The 23173-nt window shown below is 30.4% G+C and overlaps 1 protein-coding gene across 1 annotated transcript in view; it reads left to right on the top strand.

The window, feature by feature from the left end:
* The window catches only part of LOC117179972 (low density lipoprotein receptor adapter protein 1-like), an 88265-nt gene extending 65658 nt beyond the window's left edge, over positions 1–22607 (top strand). Inside the window, exons 3-6 of the mRNA XM_033372236.1 lie at positions 5210–5322; positions 8548–8789; positions 16045–16196; positions 19681–22607. Of these exons, the coding sequence (XP_033228127.1) occupies positions 5210–5322; positions 8548–8789; positions 16045–16196; positions 19681–19875 (702 nt within the window). The 3' untranslated portion in view covers positions 19876–22607. The remainder of the gene's footprint in view (positions 1–5209; positions 5323–8547; positions 8790–16044; positions 16197–19680) is intronic.
* Positions 22608–23173: the final 566 nt, after the last annotated feature.

The following is a 23173-nucleotide window of genomic DNA, read 5'->3' as shown; positions in this document are numbered from 1 at the left end:
GGGGTAAAGGGATAAGAAATAATATTGTAACATTATACAACAACGAGGGCTGTGGAAAAATTTGTAATGAATTAAAAAAAGTAGTAGGGGACTTGCAAGCTATAGGGCAGCGGGTAATTATAATAGGGGATTAGAATGCAAGAATAGGATCTGAACAAGGAGTAGAAGAATTTGATGTAAACGAACCGGCGAGAAGTTACTGTAAAGAGAGGAGGTCCGAGGATAGTACGGTAAATAGTGAGGGTAAAAAGCTTTTGAAATTCTGTTAAGAACTAGGATTAAGAGTACTAAATGGGAGAGTAAGGGGAGATGAAAAAGGGGAATTGACGCACGTTGGAGAGGACGGAGGTTTGGCAAAAGACTATATAATAGAAGCGGAAGCAGAAGTAGAAGGTAATGTCAAAGAAATGGAGATAATAGTACGTACGGAGTCCGACCATCTACCAATAACGTTTAAAATAAGTGGGGATGGAAGGGAACCTTATAGGGGAGAGGGGAAAGGGAAAAACAAAAGGAGGGAGAACACGGAATTTGTTGAAAAATTAATATGGGAGGACGAAAAGGCGGAAGAGTTTAAAGAACAAATGATAAGTTTATGGGAAGAGACAAAAGAGCTAGAGGTGGAGGTATGGGAGAGTAGATGGGATAGGTTCAAGTTAAACATTAAGAAAGCATCTGAGATCGTAGGAATGACGAAAAAATACAGAGTTGGGAACAATAATTCTGGTAGGGGAAAAAAGGAAGGGAATAAGGCCGAGGATGAGATAGGGCAGTTAAAGAAACGGGTTTGGGGAATTTCGAAGAAATTTATAAAGTAGAAAGGGCCTAAAGAAAGAGAGGAATGGCGGAAAAAAACGTAAGAACCTAAAGAAGCTTATTGCCAAGAAAAGAAAAGAAGAAAAGGAAAATAAATGGTCAAAAATTAGAGACAGTAGGAATATGGGGCAGTTCTGGAAAGCAATAGGTGAGTTTAGACCGAGAAGGAGAGGGAAGAGAAAGGGAGGGAAAATTTGGAAGAAGAAATGGAAAAAACATTTTCAGCAACTACTAGGAGGGGGCGAGGAAGAGATCGAACAGGGGAAGGATAAACCGCAAGTGGGAGGTGGAGGGGAGCCAACAAGAACGCAGGAGGGAGAATGAATGAAGTTGGATAAGGATGAGGAGAAATGAAACGAGGATATCTCCAGGGAGGAATTAGCGAAAGTAATGAAAAATTTGAAGAGGGGAAAAGCAGCAGGGGAAGACGGATTGACGGCAGAGTTTATATAAGAATTACCGGTAGTTTGGTTAATAGAGATGCACGAAATACTGAATGGGTTTTGGAAGGAAGGAAAACTTGGAAATGGGTGGGGAAAAGCTAGAATATATCCCATATATAAGGGAGGGAAAATATAGGATATACAATATTAACAGCCATCATGGATAGAAGATTGAGGGCTTGGCTGGAAAAGAAGGGATTAATAAGAGAAAGCCAAGCGGGATTCAGGGAAGGAAAACTGAAGAAAATTGGGATTAGAGGCCGAATGTTACGAATGTTAGAGGAGATATACGTGAAAACGGTTAATGAGGTAATAACTGTTCAGGGAATAACAGAGAGCTTCTCTGCAACAAGAGGGGTTAGACAAGGGTGTCCTCTCAGTCCAACCCTATTCAACATTTTTGTGAATGACATCGAAGAGCATTGGGAAAGAAGAAATGTAGGAGGGACGGTGATGGGAAATGAGAAAAATTTTGGGTTCAAATTTGCGGATGATTTGGCATTAGTGGCAGACACAGCAGAAGGTTTAGCAGAAATGATTAGAAGCTTGGAAAAATATGTAAAAAGAAATAAGCTAGAGATAAATGTAAAGAAGACTAAAATAATGATTTTTAGGAAGGGGGAAGGAAAATAAAGGGAGAACATTGGAGCAGGAAAGGTTAATCAAGATGACAATGGGAATAGATACGATAACTCCCGGGTACATTTGGAGAATGGAGTCAGGCAGGTGAAGCCTAGAGATAGAAGCAAGAATGAGGGCTTCGAAATATATGGTAGAATTTTTGGGAATGAGAGAGGATAGATGGCCAAAAATATGTCTAAAGGAAGAAATGAGGGGAATCAAGAATGGGAATCCGTCGGCATGGGATAAAGGGTTACAGAAAGCATGTAGAATTGTAGGGGATGAAGAGACGCTGGATTGGGTATTCGAAGGGAGTCGTTTCAATGAGATTAACGATAATATGATTAAGGAAGTAGAAAGAAGAATAGAGCAGGAAATACAGCTGGACTGGATGAAAATAGATAGTTCCAATTACTGCAGTGGATACAGAAAATGGAAGACCAGCTTGGGGAGAGAAAAGTATTGGGATGAAAAAGGGACAAGTCCAGAGGAAAAGTAGCAGTGGGCAAGGTTAAGATGTGGGAACGTAGGAAAAGCAGGGAATAAAGGATACAAGGATACTACGTGTAGAATTTGTGGAGAAGTAGAAGAAAACCTGACGTACATATGGGTTTGCCAAGGGTTACATGGAAAAATGGATAAAAAACGGATTGACGGTGTTGATAAATGGAAGGACGGAAAGAGAGATCGGGAGTTAGAAGAATTGGTCATCGAAACATTAAGGGGAAAACTGAACCCTGTCCTCTGCCGATTTGTCAGAGAGTTCGAAAAGAAAGCAAGAGAAGTATCATAGGGGGAGGTCAGAGAGAGCGCGACAGAGTGAATGAGAGGAAGAATGAGTTTGGAAGATGGACAATTTGTGATATAGTATGTATAATCAAGGATATAAATATGTAAGGGAATAAATTAACTGCAATGTATTCGCCCAATGTATTCAGTTAGAATTTAAGTGTTAATATTTTCCATGTAAAATTGAAAGGGGAATTCATGTAAATTGTTAGGTATTGTCACTGAGGTGGACACAGAAAAATTGTAAAAACTTGTAAAAGTATACAATGGAGACAATAAATAAATCAATCAATCATAATTTACTTAACCTAAAAAATTGAAAGTTTTAAGTTTTGCATACTTTTCTTACAAATTTCGTGAAATTATAATCAATTAAACGATTGAAAAGGTAATTTTACTTGAAGTTGTCATGCTAATAAAACAAATCAATTGTGAAACTACTTAAACTCTAATAATTGTATATGTTAAAAACGAGTTTTAACGGACAAAATAAATTTAGTATGATATTTAAATTTACTGTGATAAATATTTGTTTGCTACCATAAATAAAAAATTATACACCTGCAAATACGTACATTTAATTACTATTCCGAATTTTTCCTATCCGTATATTTACTTATTCCTAATTGTTCTCCCTCCTAATTTTCACGTTTCCGAATTTTTACCCATTCCGCTTTTTTGGTTTCCGAATAAATACCATTCAGTGTTTTGAATTTCGGATTTACTCCTCTTTGCGACTTTTAGGTATCCCTAAGTTTTACCATTACGTATCATAACCCATTCTGAAATTTTACCTTTCTTAATTTTTGTCTGTTCCAAAAAATGAACGGGTCCCATTTCTCCTCCTCTCATTTCCATTACCATCCTTATTTTCCTTCCCCTAATTATGTAACCTTCATTTCCCCTCACATAATGGAAACCCCGTCACTTCTCATCACTCGCCCTGTTTCCCCTCTTGTGATTTCATTTACCACCCCTATTCCCCTTATGTATCAATACTTCCCCTAAATGCCTTATTCGTTTTCCCTAATCCCCCTCCTTCCGCCACCCCTTACTTCTCTTCTTCAGCACTAATTTCCCCCATTAACCTCACGTCCCAATCTCTTATTTCCTTCATCCCTATCATATTTATCCTCACTTTCCCTACTTCCGCACATCTGATTTTCCTACATCAATAGTTCTTACTTTACCTCTATTCCCCACTTATAATTCCTTCTATATTTCTACCAATAATATCTCTTGATTGTCCTCCACGAATTTTCCCTCACTCCCCTCAATACATTTCCCCTCACCTTCTATTTCGTCTTCCCTAAGTCGCTATAACTTTCCATAGTTCTCCTTACCTTAGTTTCCCTAGCCCCCTATTTGCCCTTTTATTATTTCTCTTTACTTCCTCTAATTACCCACCCTTAATTTCCCTTATTCATCCTAGTTCTCCTTACGTCACTCATCCTACTTACCCTCCCCTCATTTCTTCTAATTTCCCTGTTCATATTTCCTCTCCTGTCACTTCTTCCTATATCCCCTCACTTCCCTATCCCTACCATCTCCATCCTTTATTTTCCCACCACCTTCCCCATTTACCCTTACTTCCCCTGTCATTTAGCCTTCATTTGCCTCTACTTCCCCCACTCTCCCAACCCCTCAGTTCCTTTTCATTAACTCCTCGTATCCTCCCCCCACTTGCCCTACTTCCCCTCTCAATCCGACCGAAACTATGAGGGTTTCTACTCAGGTCTACAAAACCCTAAAAAATTATAGAAACATGGTTTGTTAATACATAAAAGTAATTATGTTAGGTTAGTATTTTAATTAAATAACCTAAAGAGAATACTGAACTATTTATCTCAGCAGAACTAAAATTTATTGGCTAAAATGTATTTACATTGAAGGCTTTCATTTGAATAATAACGCCATCTAATTATTTAAAGCACCGTCCCAAGAGCACTTCCCGAGTTTGGAATAGGCTTTCGTTTAACTGGAATAACGTTAATTAGGCCGAATTAGTAACAGCGTATGAACCATTGTTAAAATAGATCGTTCGTGTACCAATTACTTCTTAAATTGTCGACAAGCAAATTTTCAAAAAAAAAATACTTTCTGAGAAAATAGATGACCTTTAAATCAAATAGTTGAATTTTCATAGAAAAATATATATGAATTTTTAACCAAAATTCGCCAAAAACTCGCAAAATCCAATTCTATGGATAATTGTTAAGAAAAATGTCAAGGGACAACTCGATACGCCTAATAATTATGCTTGTATTAAAAATATACAGAAAAGTTAAATAATTTGTCAAGTTATTTAATACATTTTATCTGTTAAAAAGTATAAGATTCAAAAATATGTACAAAAAAGTCTTTTTTTATTTGATTCGACCAAATTTGTAGGATGAGAACATACAAATTGACAAAAATCTAATATTTTTTGGCCACCATAACATACATGGAGTAAATCTGGATATAAAGAAATAAAAGGATCTCCACATTGAAAAACACCAATTCTGAAAAAACCCATAGATTCATCTTCTATATTTCAGGCAAAAGCTAGTGGAAAGAAATTGCAGAGGGTTTCACTGGCTGTGAGCTTAAGGGGAATTAGAATGACTGACCTCACCACCGAGGAAGATCAACTTCAAGTTTCTATATACAGGTAAGATTATTTAAATATAAATATAAATTATAGGGGTATTTCCCCATATAAAGGTCATTTTTGGTTCCCCGTGCAATATATTTGCAAATATTTCTTGAATTGTTTCAAGTAGGTAACTAAGGGGGTTTCTAATCCAAAATTTCTTTTACCGACATGTTCCGACATCGAGACCATTCTACACCTCAATATTATAATTTATTATAATTTTAAGAAAAGTCATTTTGCGTAAACAACCTTTAAGTTGTTTACGCAATATTCGTTTGAAAAAAATGAGCAATATAATTTCATGACCTTATCAGTAAACTTTCAGAATATTCTAGAAGCTTAGCATGGACAAGAACCATTTGTCATGTGAAATGAGCTGGAATCTGGAATCTGGACTAGGAGTCTTCAATTAGAAATCCCCCGTTTTACTTTTTAGAATTTGGTAAATTTATTATTTTTAGTAAAATTTATCAAAACATAGAAGAGATATATATTATTTCATCTGAAAAATATAATAAAAAGCGCAAAATACTTGAAAAAATGACATTTCAACGATTTTATACGATGTCAAATTTTTTAGAATATTTCAAAGGTTTCACAAATATTTTAAATATTTCAGTGATTTCAAATGAATACAAAGGATTTCACAAATATTTCGATTAATTTATAAGGATGTCGAAAGATTTCAAGAGTTTCAAAGATTTAAGAAAGGGAAAGTGTACCAGATTTTAAATATTTCCAAAAAGTTAGATTTTAAACATTTCGAATATTTTAGACATTTTGAATAAATGTGAGAAGATTTCAAAAGATTTCACAAAGATTTTAAATATTTTAATGATTTCAAACGAATACAACAGATTTCAGAAAGATTTTACGAATATTTCTATGAATTAATACTGATTTTAAAAGATTTAAGAATTTTAAAGATTTCAAAAATAAGGAGACATGTAAAAAGATTTTAATAAACGGAAAATTCCAAAAGATTTCAATCAATTCAAACAAAACAACAGATTTCACAAACAAAGAATGAAGAAACATTCCGCAAATATTGCAAAGAACTTATACAAATTTCAAAAGATTTCAACAATTTTTACAAAGCTTTCCAATATTTGAAAGATTTCACAAAGATTTAAAGGATTTCAAACACTTCAACATGATTTAAAAATATTCACATAGATTTTAAAAAGGAGATTTACGTTCCCAAAAAATTAAGAAATTGTTTCTCTTTGGTTCAGGTTTCTTTAGAAATTGTTAGCCAATAAAAAATCAAATGGCTCATTTTTAGACATATATGTCACACAGTTATTGTATTATTTAATGTAAAAAAATGAGACCTGGAAAAACTTGATTTCTTCACATGTAAAACCTGGAAAAGACCTTGAATTTTGTCCCGAAGACATATTTGAAGGATCTGATTAAGAATAATCCCTGAAAAGGACTTTTTACTTTAAAAAAAAATAGAATCAGCGTTGCATTTTCCTTTATTATGCACATTAAATATTGAAGATTATTTAATTGAAAATATTGAAAATTGAAAATTTTTCAATTGTTTATCTTCAAACTTGAACTATTCCAAACAAAATATTTTAAAAACATACTTTAAAATATAAGTCGTAAAAATCGAATAATTTACAATCACATATATTCAAAATTTTTAACATTTTTTAAATTTACAGTGAAAATTGATGTAATTTTAATGATTTACATTTGAAATTTCTTTCATTTGATTAAAATTCATTCACTTTCATACATTTGAAAAAAGAAACCTCAACAGAAAACCTAAATATCTTAATTAGATTAAAAGTTATACAGGTTTGAAAATAATCTTATTTTTGAAAAAAACAACTTGAAAATTTCAAATTGTCATAACTTCTTGAACAAATTTTTTTTCTAAATAGAAAAATACGTATCGCCTCATTTTCTTCGAAAAATAATATTTTTCATCAGCGACTCATTCTGTAAATTGAAGTTGCACTGCCTGTGTTATTTGAAATAGATTCAGTAATTTGAAAATTCTTCAATTTAGAAGATTTTGATTTAAAAACTCTTAACTTTTGAAATTAAATATTATAAAAATTTAAGAATCTTTATTTATATATCAGTAAAATGAAACAGTTCATCCTTGTAATTCTTGAAAATTGTAGAACTCATAAATTTTAACTTTTAAAATTTTATGAGTTTTTAATTTTTTATATTCACAATGGAAAACTATGCAAAACATATTGAAGTTTTGTAGTTAAAAATGTCAGGGTATATGTTTTGCGGAAATGTCGATAATGTCCTGCGGGTGATTCGCTTTCCTGGAATGCGAAAAAAGGTCATTAAACTCATTAAAATGATCAGTTCCGAATGTAGGCCGAGAATTAGGCAATCTGTATTACCGGAGGTGTTTTCTCAATACTTTGCTTAATAATTTAGTTTTTTTTTTCAATATAATGATAGGAAAGGCTTACTAAAGTTATAATTTTCAAATACAGGAAACCAATTGCGATAACCGGTATTTCCAGAGATGTTTTGACAATATTTTGCGAAATAAATCAGTACATTCATATAATAAATCTCATTTTCTTGGAGGAAATGTTTATATAAATATATATTGTAACTCATTATTTAATGTTTATATTAAGAAATTTAATACTATCCATTTTTTGTTTAACACTGCTCTTTTCTTTCATACTGCCCATTAGAATATGCCCTGATAAATATTGTAGGTTTGACGATTTTCATTCAAAATTTTAACTGTTTAGAAGACATAAAATTAAAAACTTGACTTTTGACCTACAAAATAAAAAAATGAAGAATTTTTATTTTCACGACTTTAAAATTGAAGAGGTTTCAATTTTAAATCTTTAAAATTGCAGATCTTTTAATTTTAAATATTTAGAGTTGAAGAGTTAAAATTTTTTCAAACTTACAATTAAAAATTATGCAAGTTTTAATTTTGACATTTGAATTTTTTTATTTTGATGATTTACCTTTGAAATATCTTTAATTTCAAAGATTTTTTATTTTTAGGTCTTATTTTAAGTGTCCTATTTCGCGTATTGAATAAGCTATTTTAAATTTAGAAATTTAATTAATATATTTGAATTGAGCGACCCCAAAACCCTTAGGATAACTATTTTCATAAAATTGCGACATATAATTTTTCCAGAAATTGGTTCAAGTAACATGAAAAAATAATTTTAAACTCGAATGCTTTTCTCACAAATATGCAATTCAAAAACTGTTTATTTTTAGAATTTCCTACTGTTCGGCGGATGCAAATCACGATCATGTATTCGCATTCATTGCCACAAATCTCAATGAAACTATGGAGTGTCATGCCTTTTTGTGTCCCAAGCGAAAAATGGCCCAGGCTGTGACTTTAACAGTCGCTCAAGCTTTCAATACAGCCTATGAGGCATGGCAATTGTTACAGGCGGACCCTAGAATTCATCATGCACAGGATAAAAGTCCTTCACTCACTGAGAATATAATCGGTAAGTTATACTTTGTTTAAAAATAATAATATAAAATATAAAGTAAAAATAAGTCTGTCCCCTACTCCTTATACGTTCCGCGAGTTCCACTCTCACTTCATCCTTCGCCCCCTATTCCACAACTTCTTCCTCTACTACCCTTCTCGTCATTTTCTGACCTAACACCTCTCTGCCCCTGCGCTCAACTTTCCTCCCCTACTCATCTTGATTTCCCCTCATTCCCTATACTTCCCCTACCCTCATTTACTATCCTTTTCCCTACCCTCATTTACTTTCAATTAACCTACTCCACTCTCATGTACCTTATTTAATTCACTACCCAACCCCTCATTTCCCCTACAATTCACAACTTTCCGTTCTCGCACTTCACTATAGGCCCCCCTTGGCCCCCTTTTCATCTCCCTGAACTTCTTCTGTTTTTACTTCCCCGTATTATAGCATCTATAGTTAAAACTATTCTTCCCCAGCCATCAATCCCCTCCATTACTCACCCTAACTTATAATAATCTCCCCTACTTCCCCTCTCTGATTTTTCCTTACTGTCGGAATTTCCCCTACCTTCGTTTCCTCTTATTTCCCTCCTCATTTTTCTTTTCTTGCCTTACTCCTTCTCATTTTTCCTACAATCCTCTGCATCCCCTCATATCGCTTAATCATCTCACTTTTCTCCTCCATAAACTTCTCTTTCCTTTACTTACCCCTTTCATCACTTCCTCAGCTAATACTTCCCATCCCAAGCACTCAATTACCCTCGCTTACTCACTCTCATGTTTAAAAATGTTTACTACTTCTCCTTCCTCATTTCCCGTCTTGTCCCCTCATTTACATCCCCTCAATTCACCATTCCCGATTTCCTTCTCTTCGAATTTCTTTTTCATTTAGTTACCGCTCTCGTCGCTTTCTTATTTAATACTTCCCCTCCTCAGCTCTCAAATACTCCCAGCCATCAAATAACCCCTTACTTACTCTCATTTCTAAAAATTGTTCCTACTTGCAGTCCCTGATTTCTCCTCACTGCATCTACTTCCCTTAACCTCATTTCCGTTTACATACCCTACTGCGATTTCATTTTCCGTATTTTCCCTACTTCTTCTCCCCTCGTTTCTCCCACAATCCATTACTTTTCCTCTTCGTACTTTTACATTCGCTTTACCCTTGCACCTTCACACAACTTCTTCTCTCTCTACTTCACCCTCTCATCGCTTCCTTAGCTAATCCTGCCCTTCCCTCGCCCTCAATTCTCCTCCCCTACTCACCCTCATTTCTAATCATTTGTCTTACTTATCTTCCCTTATTCTTTCCCACTTCCTCTACTTCCTTGATTTTCGGCTTATATGTTAAGCGTATCTCATTTTCCTGTTTTCTCCTACTATCCTTCCCCTTATTCCCCTTACATTACCTACTTCCCCTCCCCTACATTTTTTACTTCTCAACACTCATTTACTTTATCTTCATTTATCCTCACTTCGCCTACTTCCCCTGACATTATTTCCCCTTTACTTTCATACTATACCTAGCATTATTTCCCTTTACTTCCTGCCCGATTTTAAATTTAGTCTTTCAGTTTTTTGTATAAATAAACAAATATGACGAGAAAATTTGAAATTTTTTCTATTTAAGCTTTCCGGTTTAAGATGTTTTATCGTTACATTATAAACAAACATGTTTTTTTAAAATTATTCATTCCTAAAAGTATGTTTTATATAATATTCAATAATTTTACGTTTTTTCAGTTATATTGTAAAGAGCTTGATAGAAAACAATATTATTATGAAAAATTTCTTTTAAGATTATTCTTGTTAATATTGTAAACAAATTTAATTGAAAAATGCATTATTCAATCATTTTCGACGGAAAAATTAGTTTTTTTTTTTCAATTTCAGTTTTTGTGATTGTAAACTTCATGATAATTTTGGCAACATTAATAATAAATTGGTCAATTTCCCTGCTGGAAACAATTTCTACAAAAAGTACATTTTTAATACCTGGAATTTTTCCAAATCATTGAAATGAGAAATTTAAATTCAATTTAAATTCTGTATACTTCACTACAAAAGAAGAGCATTCAAAGCTTTTGAACTGATCCAAATTTAAAGTACTTTCTTTACGAAATTGGGGTTTTTTTGTACCTTAGTTTTTGGATTGGATTTCAAAGATTGAAAATATTTCAAGGGATCTTTTAATAATCCTTTCTTGTTTCCAAGAAATTTGGAAGATTTCGAGAAATTTGATCAATTAAAAAAATGGAATAATTCAATTTTTAATAAAAAATTTAATTTTTAATTAGAAAAGAAACTAATTTTATACAACAAAAGTTGAATTTTCTTTCAAATTGTTTTTTCGGGCGGTTGCGGAGAGGGGGGGGCAGAGCAATGCTCACAGTGATAACATGCGAGGAGGGGGAGTTAACAATGTTACAAAACACCTCACGGAATTTGGGGATGCCCCCTTATTTGTTTATTCATGTAGCATTCAAAGTATCCACACGTACCGAAAAAATCTGGCTATTCGTACTGAAATTTCGGTGCAATTACTCCTTTCCCTTTACTTAGCCATGAGAATTTTATGATAAGTTTGGAAATAAATGATTGTTATATTTAATATCATCACTATAATATCACTAGTATTAATAATATTATTAGGCAAATAAAAAGTAAGACAGAATAAAAAAAAATTGACCTAACCCCTCCCCCGCCCAAAATAATTTTCTTAATTTATTTGGGGCCTCAAACTTTCGGCAGAAACGTGTGGCTGAAACGTGTGGATGAAACGTGTTGCTAAAGCGTGTAGCTGAAACGTGTAGCTGAAACGTATGTCTCTCTCGATGACGATAATTTGTGTTAAATCCATGCGCATGGTTCAATAAACAAGGCATTCAGCATCCCTTCATTTACAATTCTCTTGATTGGGGTTGACTGTATTGGGGCTCTTGTACAAATTTCAAACTGGCATTTACAAATATTGATTGAACAATTTCCAAAATAAACAATTATTGATAAAACACTACATGGGCGTGTTATAGTGTGTCAAAAGCGCTTTTTTGTACAAAAATAGCCGTACGACTGCCAAACATAACGTGTAACTGCTAATTTTTTCTTTAAGCTGAAAATACATTTTTTTATTTAATAAATAATACAAAGTTTTCATTATTTTTAAGTGTGCTACTGCTCTTAAGATTCTTAAATTCAATAAATAGTATTGAAGTCAGTATAATATTTATGCGTAAATAATTTATAATATCTTTGAGTGAAACATCAATTTTTTATAATGGTATAAACAAATTAATGTACAAGTGTCATTTCTTTTTTGTTTGCTCTGATTAGTAGTTAAAATTCATAGGTTATACTATCAGATTACAGTAATTTCAAAATAGCTGCTCTGTTGCAATTATTTAAACGATCTTCGTAAACAGATATGCAGTTTGACAATTTCTGAACAAATAGGCTCAATGTTCTTCTCAAAATAAACTATAAATCTCTTTTCAATTAATTTCTGTTGTCATATTTTGTAATTTAACAAATAAAAATTATTTAATTGAACTAATAATATTAACATTAGACTGAAAATGCCTTGCTAGTTACTTCATAGTATCATATTATTTAAATTGACAATAACTGTTAATTAATTTACTAATTTCTTTATAAAAATTCATATTTCCCATAAATAGTCTCATTTTTTAAAGAACATATTAATTATTTAAACAATTATTATGAATAAATATCTTTTTTCATGACTAGGATCAATTTTTTATTAAAAATGTTTTTTTATTTTGTTTTCTAAAAAAAAGTGTTCTGTGACTTCTACATTGACGATGGTGAAGAGGCTTCACTACTGTTCATTCTTATATTTTAATATAAAATTGGTAGAAATCATTAATTTTTTTTGGTTAATTTTAGTGAATATGAACGCAACTAGTGATTTTCAAGACATTCTAAAATGATTACGTATAATAAATTGATCCTTTTCATAGAAAAGAGATAAAAATAGGTTTTTATTTATAACATTGTTCAAATAATTAACATTTGCTGTTAATTTAAAAAATATGACAACAAAAAGTAATTGGCAAGGCATTATAAGTTAATCTCTTTAAAAATTAGACCGTTAACAAAAAAAAGATCGAAATGTTTATTTGATTGTAGAAATTGTTTAAATAACTAATATTTATTTTTAATTCAAAAAATATGACAGCAAAAAGTAATTGACATGAAATTTTTAGTCAAATTCTTATGAAGAATAAAGTCTATTCGTTAATTCTGCAAAAAAGTGAGCCCATTTATTCGGGCATTGTAAAATTATATTTGTTTGCAAAGATTTTGAAAATAATTGCAAAAGAGGAACTATTTTTAACTTATTGTAATTGTACTATAATTGCTTTCAAATTTTATTCAACAACTATGGATTTCAACAATTAAAAATTCCAAAGCACGAAAAAATGGCACTTGTTTATTAATTTGTTTATAAGCTTATAAAAAATACTTTAGTTTACTTTAATACTATATAAATTATTTATTTATAGTTATTATACTGGTGTGAGCCCTCTTCTATTAAATTTGAGAATCTTCAGAGCAGTGGCACGCTTGAAAAGTTATAAAAAAATGTCGTTTGTGATGATATAAAAATGTTGCTTGGGCTCAAAGAAAAAGTTAGCAGTTACATGTTATGTCTGCAAGCCTTACGCCCATTTTTATAAAAAATACATCCAAATCCGTTGAAAATTGAACTGTCCAGAGATTTTTGACAAAAACAGTGCCTTTTGGCACACGCCGTCTGACCAAGTATATCACGAGACGTGAGTAGATAATGCTGTGTTTAGTCAGACATAGCGTACAGTGAGGCGGATCTGGTATTAAATTATCAAAATAGTGTACAGGTGGGAATTTTGAACGGATTCAAAAGTTCTTTTTTTAGGAATGAAGAAATTTGATTGTTAGGATTTAATTTTTTTCTATAAAACAAATCGGTAAATAAAATCCCTATGTATTATATATAATGGTGATATACTAAGATAACATAAATAACCCGTTTAATGTTGACGTTAATTTGTATAAACAATTGATAAGAATTAATAGACAATTTGGCTATTTTACTCAAACAGGTTTTTTATTCTCCACTAAACGTTAGTACCATTGTTTAAAAAGTGGTTTCTGATTATAACAAATAATATGCTTTAATTGTTGATAAAAAATTTAGAAAAACAATCTATTTTGGAGTTTTTGTTGCTGAAAATATGATTTTACAGTAAATTTGTCAATAAATAAATAGAACAAATATTAATAAATATATATAAATTATATAAATAAATTTAATCCTATCAGAACCAAGTTTTATATTAATTATGATAGCTATAAATAATTTAATCAATAAATATATTAGAGTTTATTCATTTTCGCCCAGAAGAAAATACTCTGTTCGCAATGCTTAAAATGAGAACTTTTCTGTCATCTTTCGATTTATTAAAAACACTCCAACTTTTTATCACATTTAGTTGAAAATCTCAGTTATAAACTTCAAAACAGACTGACATGAAGAACATCAGTTAAGTTCTTATACATTTAATTATAAAATATCAAAAATTGAGATGGATTGGTTTGTATTAACTGCAATGACCCACATAAATAAACAAAAGCTCGGTCCGACGCTGCGTGTAAACAAAAAATGCGTTGTTGTGTACGTCGATCGAGAGCGACTGAGACTGTATTCGCGATCGCCATTGCTGTTAATACAAGCCAATCGATCTGAATTTTGGATATTTTATAATAAAATATATAAGAACTTAACTGATGTTGTTCTTGTCGGTCTGTTTTGAAATTTATAACTGAGATTTTCCCCTTAATGTTATAAAAAGTTCGATTGATGTTAAAAAACCGAAAATATAACGGAAGTTTATAAATTATTTGTGCAATTCACTCTGCCCGTGGAAACGTGTTGTCCCCCCTCTCTTGCCTACTAGACTGGCTGAGTCCACGCGCTAAGGTCATTGTTCAATACGGACGCTCAATTCTTGTAAATTGTTGATTTATTTGTTGTAAAATGATTAAATATAGTTACATGAATCTTTCTATCATAAATGATCAAATATAAAATATTATAGTAAAAAGGAAATTTTCTACATTAGATTTATTGTTAAATATATTTTTTAACCAGAAAAACTACAAAATAGGTATTTAATGAAAATTTGATATTAATAATACTTAAAGAATATCAATTCTATAAGTGAAATTCACTTTCTAAACGACGCTACTAATACCAGGTAATATATAATACCAGCTAATACCAGGTAAACAAATCTGCATATTTTAAGTATTTTTTAATCAAATTATATATAAAATTGTTTTAAAAAATTAACTTGATTATGAAATTGATTATTTATGATTCTTTAGTACACATGTCTTTATTTTGATCGACTCTAAGTTTATACAATTTATTTTTCTAATTTAAACATTTATTTTGTTGAAAATACATTTTGTCCTTTTTTTTGGCATGGAATATTTTTTCCGAAAATTAAAAATCATAAATGATGAAAAATGCCCAAAAGATTATTATCTACTGAAGAAGTACTATTATTTTTATTTCATACAGAATAAATTTTTTCGTTATGTTTAAAGCATTCAAATATCGTGAAACTGGTACAATTCATGATATCGCAACTAAGAAACTTTTTTCTTCATGATAGAAAATTAATAACAAATTTCCTCGATTCAAGATGAAGAAATGTTAGATTCGACATATTTTACTTTTTCTAAAAAGGTGTGACTTAAATTCAATCTAATAAAACACGTCTTTTGTACATTTTCAAACAATTCTAAATAAAACAAAAAATCTCGATTCTAATTTTGTATTTCTTATTATGATTAGCTAGAAAAAACTGTACATACACAAAATTCGCCATAATTTTTAACAAATAGCAAATTTTTTATTTGAGTCAAAAAGATTTGAATTTTCAAATCAAAAAACAAACGGAAAATATTAACCGATTTTGAATTTTTTGCTTACTTTTTTCGAATGATCTGGTGGGATCAGTCGCAAAAAGTAAAAAAAGATTATTTGAAATACGAGCATTTTCACTCTGCTTTACTATAAAAAAGTCTTCGGGCTAGTAGTGTTGCATCCCATAATATAGATAGACCAGTTCCAACGTTACTGGAATAGCTTTAAAAAAATTTTTAATTTTCATTTTTAAAAGTAAAAAAAAACAGAATATATACACCGAATAAAAATTTCTTTATAATAGTTCGTTTTTCTTTGATGATTCTAGAATACAAGGATAAGGCAGTAAAGGAGAACAAGGACAATGAAAAACAAAACGACCAAAAGAAGCAAAATGTGCTGAAAGAAAAGGTTAATGAGTCACAGAAAAATTTACTCATTGATCTTTCTCACGATGTAAAACCGAAAGAAAATTCATGGGTGAGTAGAAATTGTATTTCGCTAATTAGAAAAAATATAATATAGTATCATTTTTTCATCATAGTCAAAATATCAAATCCAAAAATTTCCTAAATTTTCCACATTCACTAGGTTCTTTAGAAGCTCAGTTTTAATAATAGTGCAGGCATTTGGTAGTTTATTTAGTGGCCTTAATGCAAATTTCCAATTTTTCAAATTTAGATCAAATTAAAACCAAAATCGTTAGCATATAAAGCAACTCTCACGACGCACAGTGGGGGAAAAGCCAGTGGTTTAACAATTTATTGAATGTGTTATGAGCAAGCAATCAAGTGAAAATGGACTCATGGGGATCGTCAGGGATTCGTGAATTGATTTGCACTAAATTTGAAAAATGTAGAGATAAACCCCGTTTTTTGATTGAATTCATAAAATATGATAACTAGTTCTTTTATAAGCAATTCTTTATACCAGGTAGTTGTGCATAAGAAAATCAAGTTTTTTCTATTAAATCGGCCAATAAAGATATGAACATGTCACGAAATTATCAGATTTATTCATTCAATAAAAACTGATGATTTTTTAAACAAATATAATTAACAAAGACACTGTCTGGCTATTTTTAGAGTTAAAACATTGGGGTTTTAACGTAATAAAGTGTAGATAACTAACTTCTAAACTTTAAGGGAGCTTATATGACAATCAAAATCGTTCATTGTTAACACATATTGTTTAAACAAATTTTTATCATCTAAGGTATTTTTAAGAAAACAATTGAGTTTCATTAGAGTATAAGCTGACTGTTATTTAGTCATGGATGTGTGCGATAACAATTTATAACTGTTTAAACACAATTCATTAATAAATGCATTTTCGGACATTTCTGAGGGTAAAAACTTGGGTTTTTCATCATAGCCAAATGTTAATAACTAATTTTTAAACTTTCTTAGAAACTTTGTCAATAGCCGACTACTGTTATTGTCGTTAATTAACTTTTCAGGATATTTGCTTCATTAATTATAGGTATTTTAGATTGAATCCATGTATTTTTCGAAAACCGGTACACTTCTAACAACATTTTTTCCATTTTTGTTATTAAATAAAACAAGACATTTTCCAAAATTGGCCCTGGTCGATTTATGCGAAATTTTATTAGCTCTAATTAATAAATAGAGGTTCAAATCGTTTCACAATAGAAAATTGGCCTAAACTGAAGTATGTACTTATGGCCATATTTAAGCCATATTTGTAAATACAGATTCTGTGTGCACTATACTTACCTTACCGAAAAATAAGAAAGAAATAATAGATTTATAAAATCGTTACTTATTTATTAGTTCCTTTAATATCAATACTAAAAAATAATGTTTTCGTTCTTTATTATTCTTTTATAAATTCCATAAAACATACAAATTTTAACTTTAAACATAATATAATAAAATGTAAAACTGATCCATTAAAATACTGCATTTTAGTATTCATAAAAATAGTGCCTACATTAATTAATATAAGGAAAATTTTTTCGTAAAATTAATTGGTTTCAAAGTACTGATACAAACTTCAAAAATTTCATTTTGCAGGCATTAAAAAAATCCTGTTATTTGAAGGATCATAACTCGACACCTAATAAAGATAGAAGGTTTTTCTTTTTTAATTTCCTCAGAATTTTGTTTAGTTTAATTTTTTTGTCGCAAACACAATTTTTGGAACTTTTTTCATAACAATGTTTTTTAACACAAACTAAAAAATCCCTGGACCATACCAAAGTAGCCAACAAACTTCATTCTCAAAATATTTTCATTTTTCCTGAATAATTTTTCATTTTCCCTGACCATCAATATTCAAAGACCAGCATTTCAATCTTTTTAAAATCTTCAATTCAGAATTTTCTAATAATTTAATAAAAAAATAGAATTTCTGATTAAATTTTTTAATTTATTTCTTTATTTCTACCCAAAAAGATTAATTTCCAATTTAAAGGTACGAATTTTCACCAAACCATTGAATTTTACATAAAAAAAACATGCCTTTTTGACCAAATAGTTAAATTTTCAAGTAAAGAAGATTAAAAAAATTATTATAGTTTATAAATATCTGCTCCTATAGTAATGCTAGATAGTTGCTGTTTTTTCTAAATTTTTCTACTGATTATCAAACTTTAACTTAGTCAAGTAATAATGAATGCTTAATTTTAATTATTATAATTTAAAAAAATGTATTACTGTTTATAGCTATCTTCTATCAGATAATTGCGTGCGGGTTTTCATGAAAATATTACCTTTTCTTTGGCTTTTTAGTAATGAACAAATAATAAATCAACATGGTAGAGAATCGTTTTTCAAAGAATCACATTCTAGCATTACTATAAGAGAATATATTTATAAATACTAAGAATTTGTTTAAACAATAATGGTTGTTAAATTTCATTAATAATTACCTAACTCTAAATGAAAACTGGAAACGAAGTTAAAAACACTGGAAAAAAATAAAAATTTCTGAGATTGTTCAAAGAGAATGGAGAATGGTGTAAAAAATTATTTTTGTAAACTTTTATTAATTATTAGCTCACTATATCTGAAAACTGGACGAGAAGTTAAAAATTGAAGAAAAAACCGCAACTTTCGAACATTATTCAAAGACAATATTTTAAATATTAATAAATTTTTAGTAAGAAATTATTTTACTTGAATTAATTATTACCTCACTATAATTTACAAGTGCATACTTGGAGAAAAACTGCAACTTCCTAGCATTATTATAAGAGAAAATTGCTATGAACAATAAAAAATTGTTTCAAAAATTTATTAAAACTTCTAAATGTCAATATAAAGTACTACATTATGACTAAAAACAATTTGTTTTGTCAAAAACTCGCAAAATCCAATTTTTCACTTATGGGGTTTTTTTGGGACCCTATAAAACAGACTTATAAGGGTAATATTTAAAAATTAATTATTCATTTGTAGTCTATAGCTAATTGTGAAGAAAAAAGTTGTGCTTCAACTAGATTCACCTAACATTGAGCATTCTGCATACAATATACAAAAACGTCTTTTTTCTCTAGGAAAATACATGCTAATCTTTATGGGACATGCGGAATCTAAACGTTAAAAAAAATTGTGTGAATTTCAACAAACTTGGAGGAAATATGCATGAAAATTCGAGGAAAAGAATGCAATGCATTTCTGGAATACCCTCCTATATTCTGTTCAGCGACAGAATACTCAACGTCGTGCAGTTTTTCAGGAAAGTGCTCAGTAAATCCTGCTGAGCTTCTTTCGGGACAATCGGCCGTTCAATTTGACAGAGGCCATAAATTTCGTTGCAAAGGATTTCCTTAGAGTGGAAACTTGAAAATCAGTAAATCTTTCCTAAATACCACAGTTTTATTACAGCCTGCGCTAACTAGAAGAAAATTCTTTTTTTTCCGTTGAGTATTCTTTTGCTGAACAGATATAGATACTACTTATGTTACAAATCTTGACTGAAAGTTTGATACTTCTAGGTATGTTTCGAAGATGACATATCTTCAGGCGAGAGTAAGAAACTTGAGAAGAAAAGTCCCACAAATAGTATTCCAATGACAACTTTGAGGCATGCCGCCTCTTCTACCTCGTCTCATATGGTGCCGAGACCCTCACCAGGATTCAAAGTTCAAAATGCCTGGGAATCGCGTTCGGTGGATTTTATGTGTTCGTAGCAATCATAGCTTCCGGCCGACAGCTTCCAAGACGTTCCTTTGATAACAGGTCTCTGGAAGCATCTTCTCAATACGAAGACCAAACTGTAGCTGACATTTTTTTCGGAAGAAACAATTTCTTCCTACAAAATAATAGATAGTGTCGGATCAAAAAGTACTGGAAAGTTTTGAACCACTGCCCGGATGGCCTTTTAAAAATTAGTCTTGACTTTAAAAGGTGATCACTCCTTCAAAAATATAAAGAGAAATATATATTTTAGATGGTTGAAAAGTTGATTGAATTGTGTATTAAATGAGCCCTAGTTCATTTAATTTGACATGGTGTGTATTAAATTATTACGTGAGAAAAACAAAAATAAAATTTCGCTTTTTAAAGAATTTTAAGGAATTTGTATTATCATGGAAGATGGTCAAAATTCGATCTAGATGGAGCCGTGAATTAATTTTTAAAATTAAAGTATTTTCTGAAAAAGGATCTACTCCTTTCACTCCACTGGGAATCAAACCCAGGTCTTTCGATTGCCGGTCGGGTGCTCTTACCATTAACCTACTAGAGTGTTCGATAGAGGAACCTCTGTTCAGAAAAAGACGCTGTCTTTAGAAATTCTTTTTCAGACTAGATGCAGCTATGAATTAATTTTTAAAATAAAAATATTTTTCTGAAAAAAATCTTCTCCTTTTGCTTCGCTGGAAATCAAACCTAGGTCTTTCGGTTGTCGGTCGGGTGCTCTTACCACTAAGCTACTAGAGAGTTCAATAGAGAAATCTTCGTTCAGATTCTTTGTAAAATTGACATGCATAAAACGTAACACCTTGCTCAAGACAGCATGTCTTTTTGTACGAAGATTTCTATATTAATCTCTCTAGCAGCTTCGTGCTAAGAGCATCCGATCGCCAATGGGAAGAGCTGGGTTCAATTCCTAGTGAAGGGAAATGAGAAGATCTTTTTTCAAAAAAATATTTTAAATTCTCGGAGTTTTGTAGTTTAACTTCAATTCTTGACAAGAGCTTGAAAAAAGAATTTATTAACTTAAATATTTTTTTTCCTGCATGCCAAATCTTTCTTTCTGTCTTTCTCATGTGATTATTTGATATCCATAAGGATAAATTACTTCAACTAAGGCCCATTTAACGCAGAATTTAATCAGATTTCCGAAAGTGTTTTATAAATATTTTTGATTATAGTCTGAATGGCGTTTTCAATTTTAAAAGTAAACGCTAATTTTCAATTTGTCATCTGGTCAATGGTCTGATACTATCAGTCAGTAGTGTATGTTCTCTAAGTGTTACGTAACAAAAAGGTAATATTCATTCATTAAATTGCTACTGTACGGAGTCATAATAATTTTGGAATTCTAAAATGTAACAGATGTATAATGTAATAGTTATTTATCATTGTTACATATTTGTTATATATTTAAGTTCCATATTAGTTACACAAGGGTTACATGTCTTAATTAAATTGTTAAAAAATTATTAGAAATCATTAAAAAACATTTTAACCTCGTTATGGAATTATTACGGATCCATTAAAGAACAAATTTACATTATGGCACTGTTACGGATTTGTTACGGCAGTTTTATAGAACAATATTACTTTTTAAACCCATCCCAGAATTGTTACGAGTTTTTTTTTGACGTATAACGTTTTTACTCATGTTCTAAACAAATTTTTAACGTGTCAGATCAAATATTTGATGTAACATAACAGTTACCACACAATTATATATCAGTGGCCGTTTCCTTTTAATGTGGTATTCTTATCACAAAGAATTAATGAAATTGATCGAAAATGAATTATACCCTATGGCACTTATTTTCCTTTCTTTTTTCTCACTTTGGGGGAAAAGAAGGAAATACAGTCTGTCAGAGAAAGTTGCGAAGGTGGAACCTCAATAGCTGAAACTTTTTTTAGTAAGTTTCTCTTTCCAAGAACATTATCTTGCAGTACAAACTTTTCCACAGAAAGTGAAAGAATTTTCTGCCGATAGAATTTAGATTATTTAAGCGCACATAGTTCATTCGAATTTAACTTTTTTATTGAAGACTTTGTAAATCTAAATTAGGCTGGTCCAAAAATCGCCAAGTTTGCAAAATACAATGTGCTTTAGAAAATTCTTGATTCTAAAAAAATCCTTAAGAACATGTAATTCAATCGGAAGAAATGTTGCACTCCCTGTTTGAGGTGAAAGGTTCACAACAATACTATCCTAATTTTAATGATAAATTTAATAGTGTCGTGTAATTTATGAAAAAAATGATAGAAATTTTTTTTTCACATAATTTACTTTTTCTTTTAATAATTTCCACCTTTAGTGGAGACGACTAAGAAATCCAGAAAAATAAAATTTCGGACATTGTAAAATTCCCGAAATTATCAAATTGCCGAAATATGAAAAGCCCGAATTTGAAAATTCTCGTCAGAAAATTGCCGCATTATGAAATATACAAAATAGAAAATTTCCTAATTATAAAATTCTTAAATTTAAACGGGATGACTAAAAAATCTCGAAAAATAAAATTCCCGAAAATGCAAAATTGCCGAATTGGAAAATTTCCTAATAATAAAATTTCCAAATAATAAAATTTCCGAACTTGAAAATTCCTGAATTGAAACAGTTAAAAAGATCGAATAAATCTGATAGAAAATACAATAACAAAATATTTTTATCAAATATCATTTTTTAATGTTTAAATTTTTTAAATTACTGTTTGAATCTAAAATGACATTAATTGAAAAAATACATTTGTAGAGGAAAAATGTTCTTGAAAATAATTTTTTACTGTTTAAATTCGGAAATTTTCTAGTTCGATTATTTTATAATGTTTCAATTTTAGGTCGGGAAATTTTGCAATTCAGGACTTTTATTACTTGGAAATTTTATTATTCAGGAATTTTGTAATTCGGAAATTTTTCATTTCGGCTATTTTACCGTTTCGGAAATTTTTTGCAGCATTTTTCAGTTGTTCCATTTAAAATATTTTTTAACTTATTGTTTTGTAAATATTATATTATTTATTTCGTAAAAATAGAACAATCAAATATGTTTATCCAAAACATTTATAATGCTTAGAGTTTTCAAAATTGTTGTATGAATTTGAAGTAACAATAATTGTTTAAAAATTATATAAACAAATCAATTAAAAATACGTGCGCTTCGCACGAAAAAAATTCTCTCTACATTTTCTTCGAACCCAAAAATGATATGTAACTAAATTAATTAATTAATTTTTATTAGTTAAGGTTTTCCAAACAATAGGATTTAATTCAGCGCTAAGTTATTTTGAAGAATCTATT

The sequence above is a fragment of the Belonocnema kinseyi genome, chromosome 9 (genome assembly GCF_010883055.1).
Source record: "Belonocnema kinseyi isolate 2016_QV_RU_SX_M_011 chromosome 9, B_treatae_v1, whole genome shotgun sequence".
Classification (NCBI taxonomy): Eukaryota; Metazoa; Arthropoda; class Insecta; order Hymenoptera; family Cynipidae; genus Belonocnema; species Belonocnema kinseyi.
Note: the sequence above shows the minus strand (reverse complement) of the source record. Positions and strands in the feature narration are given on the sequence as shown.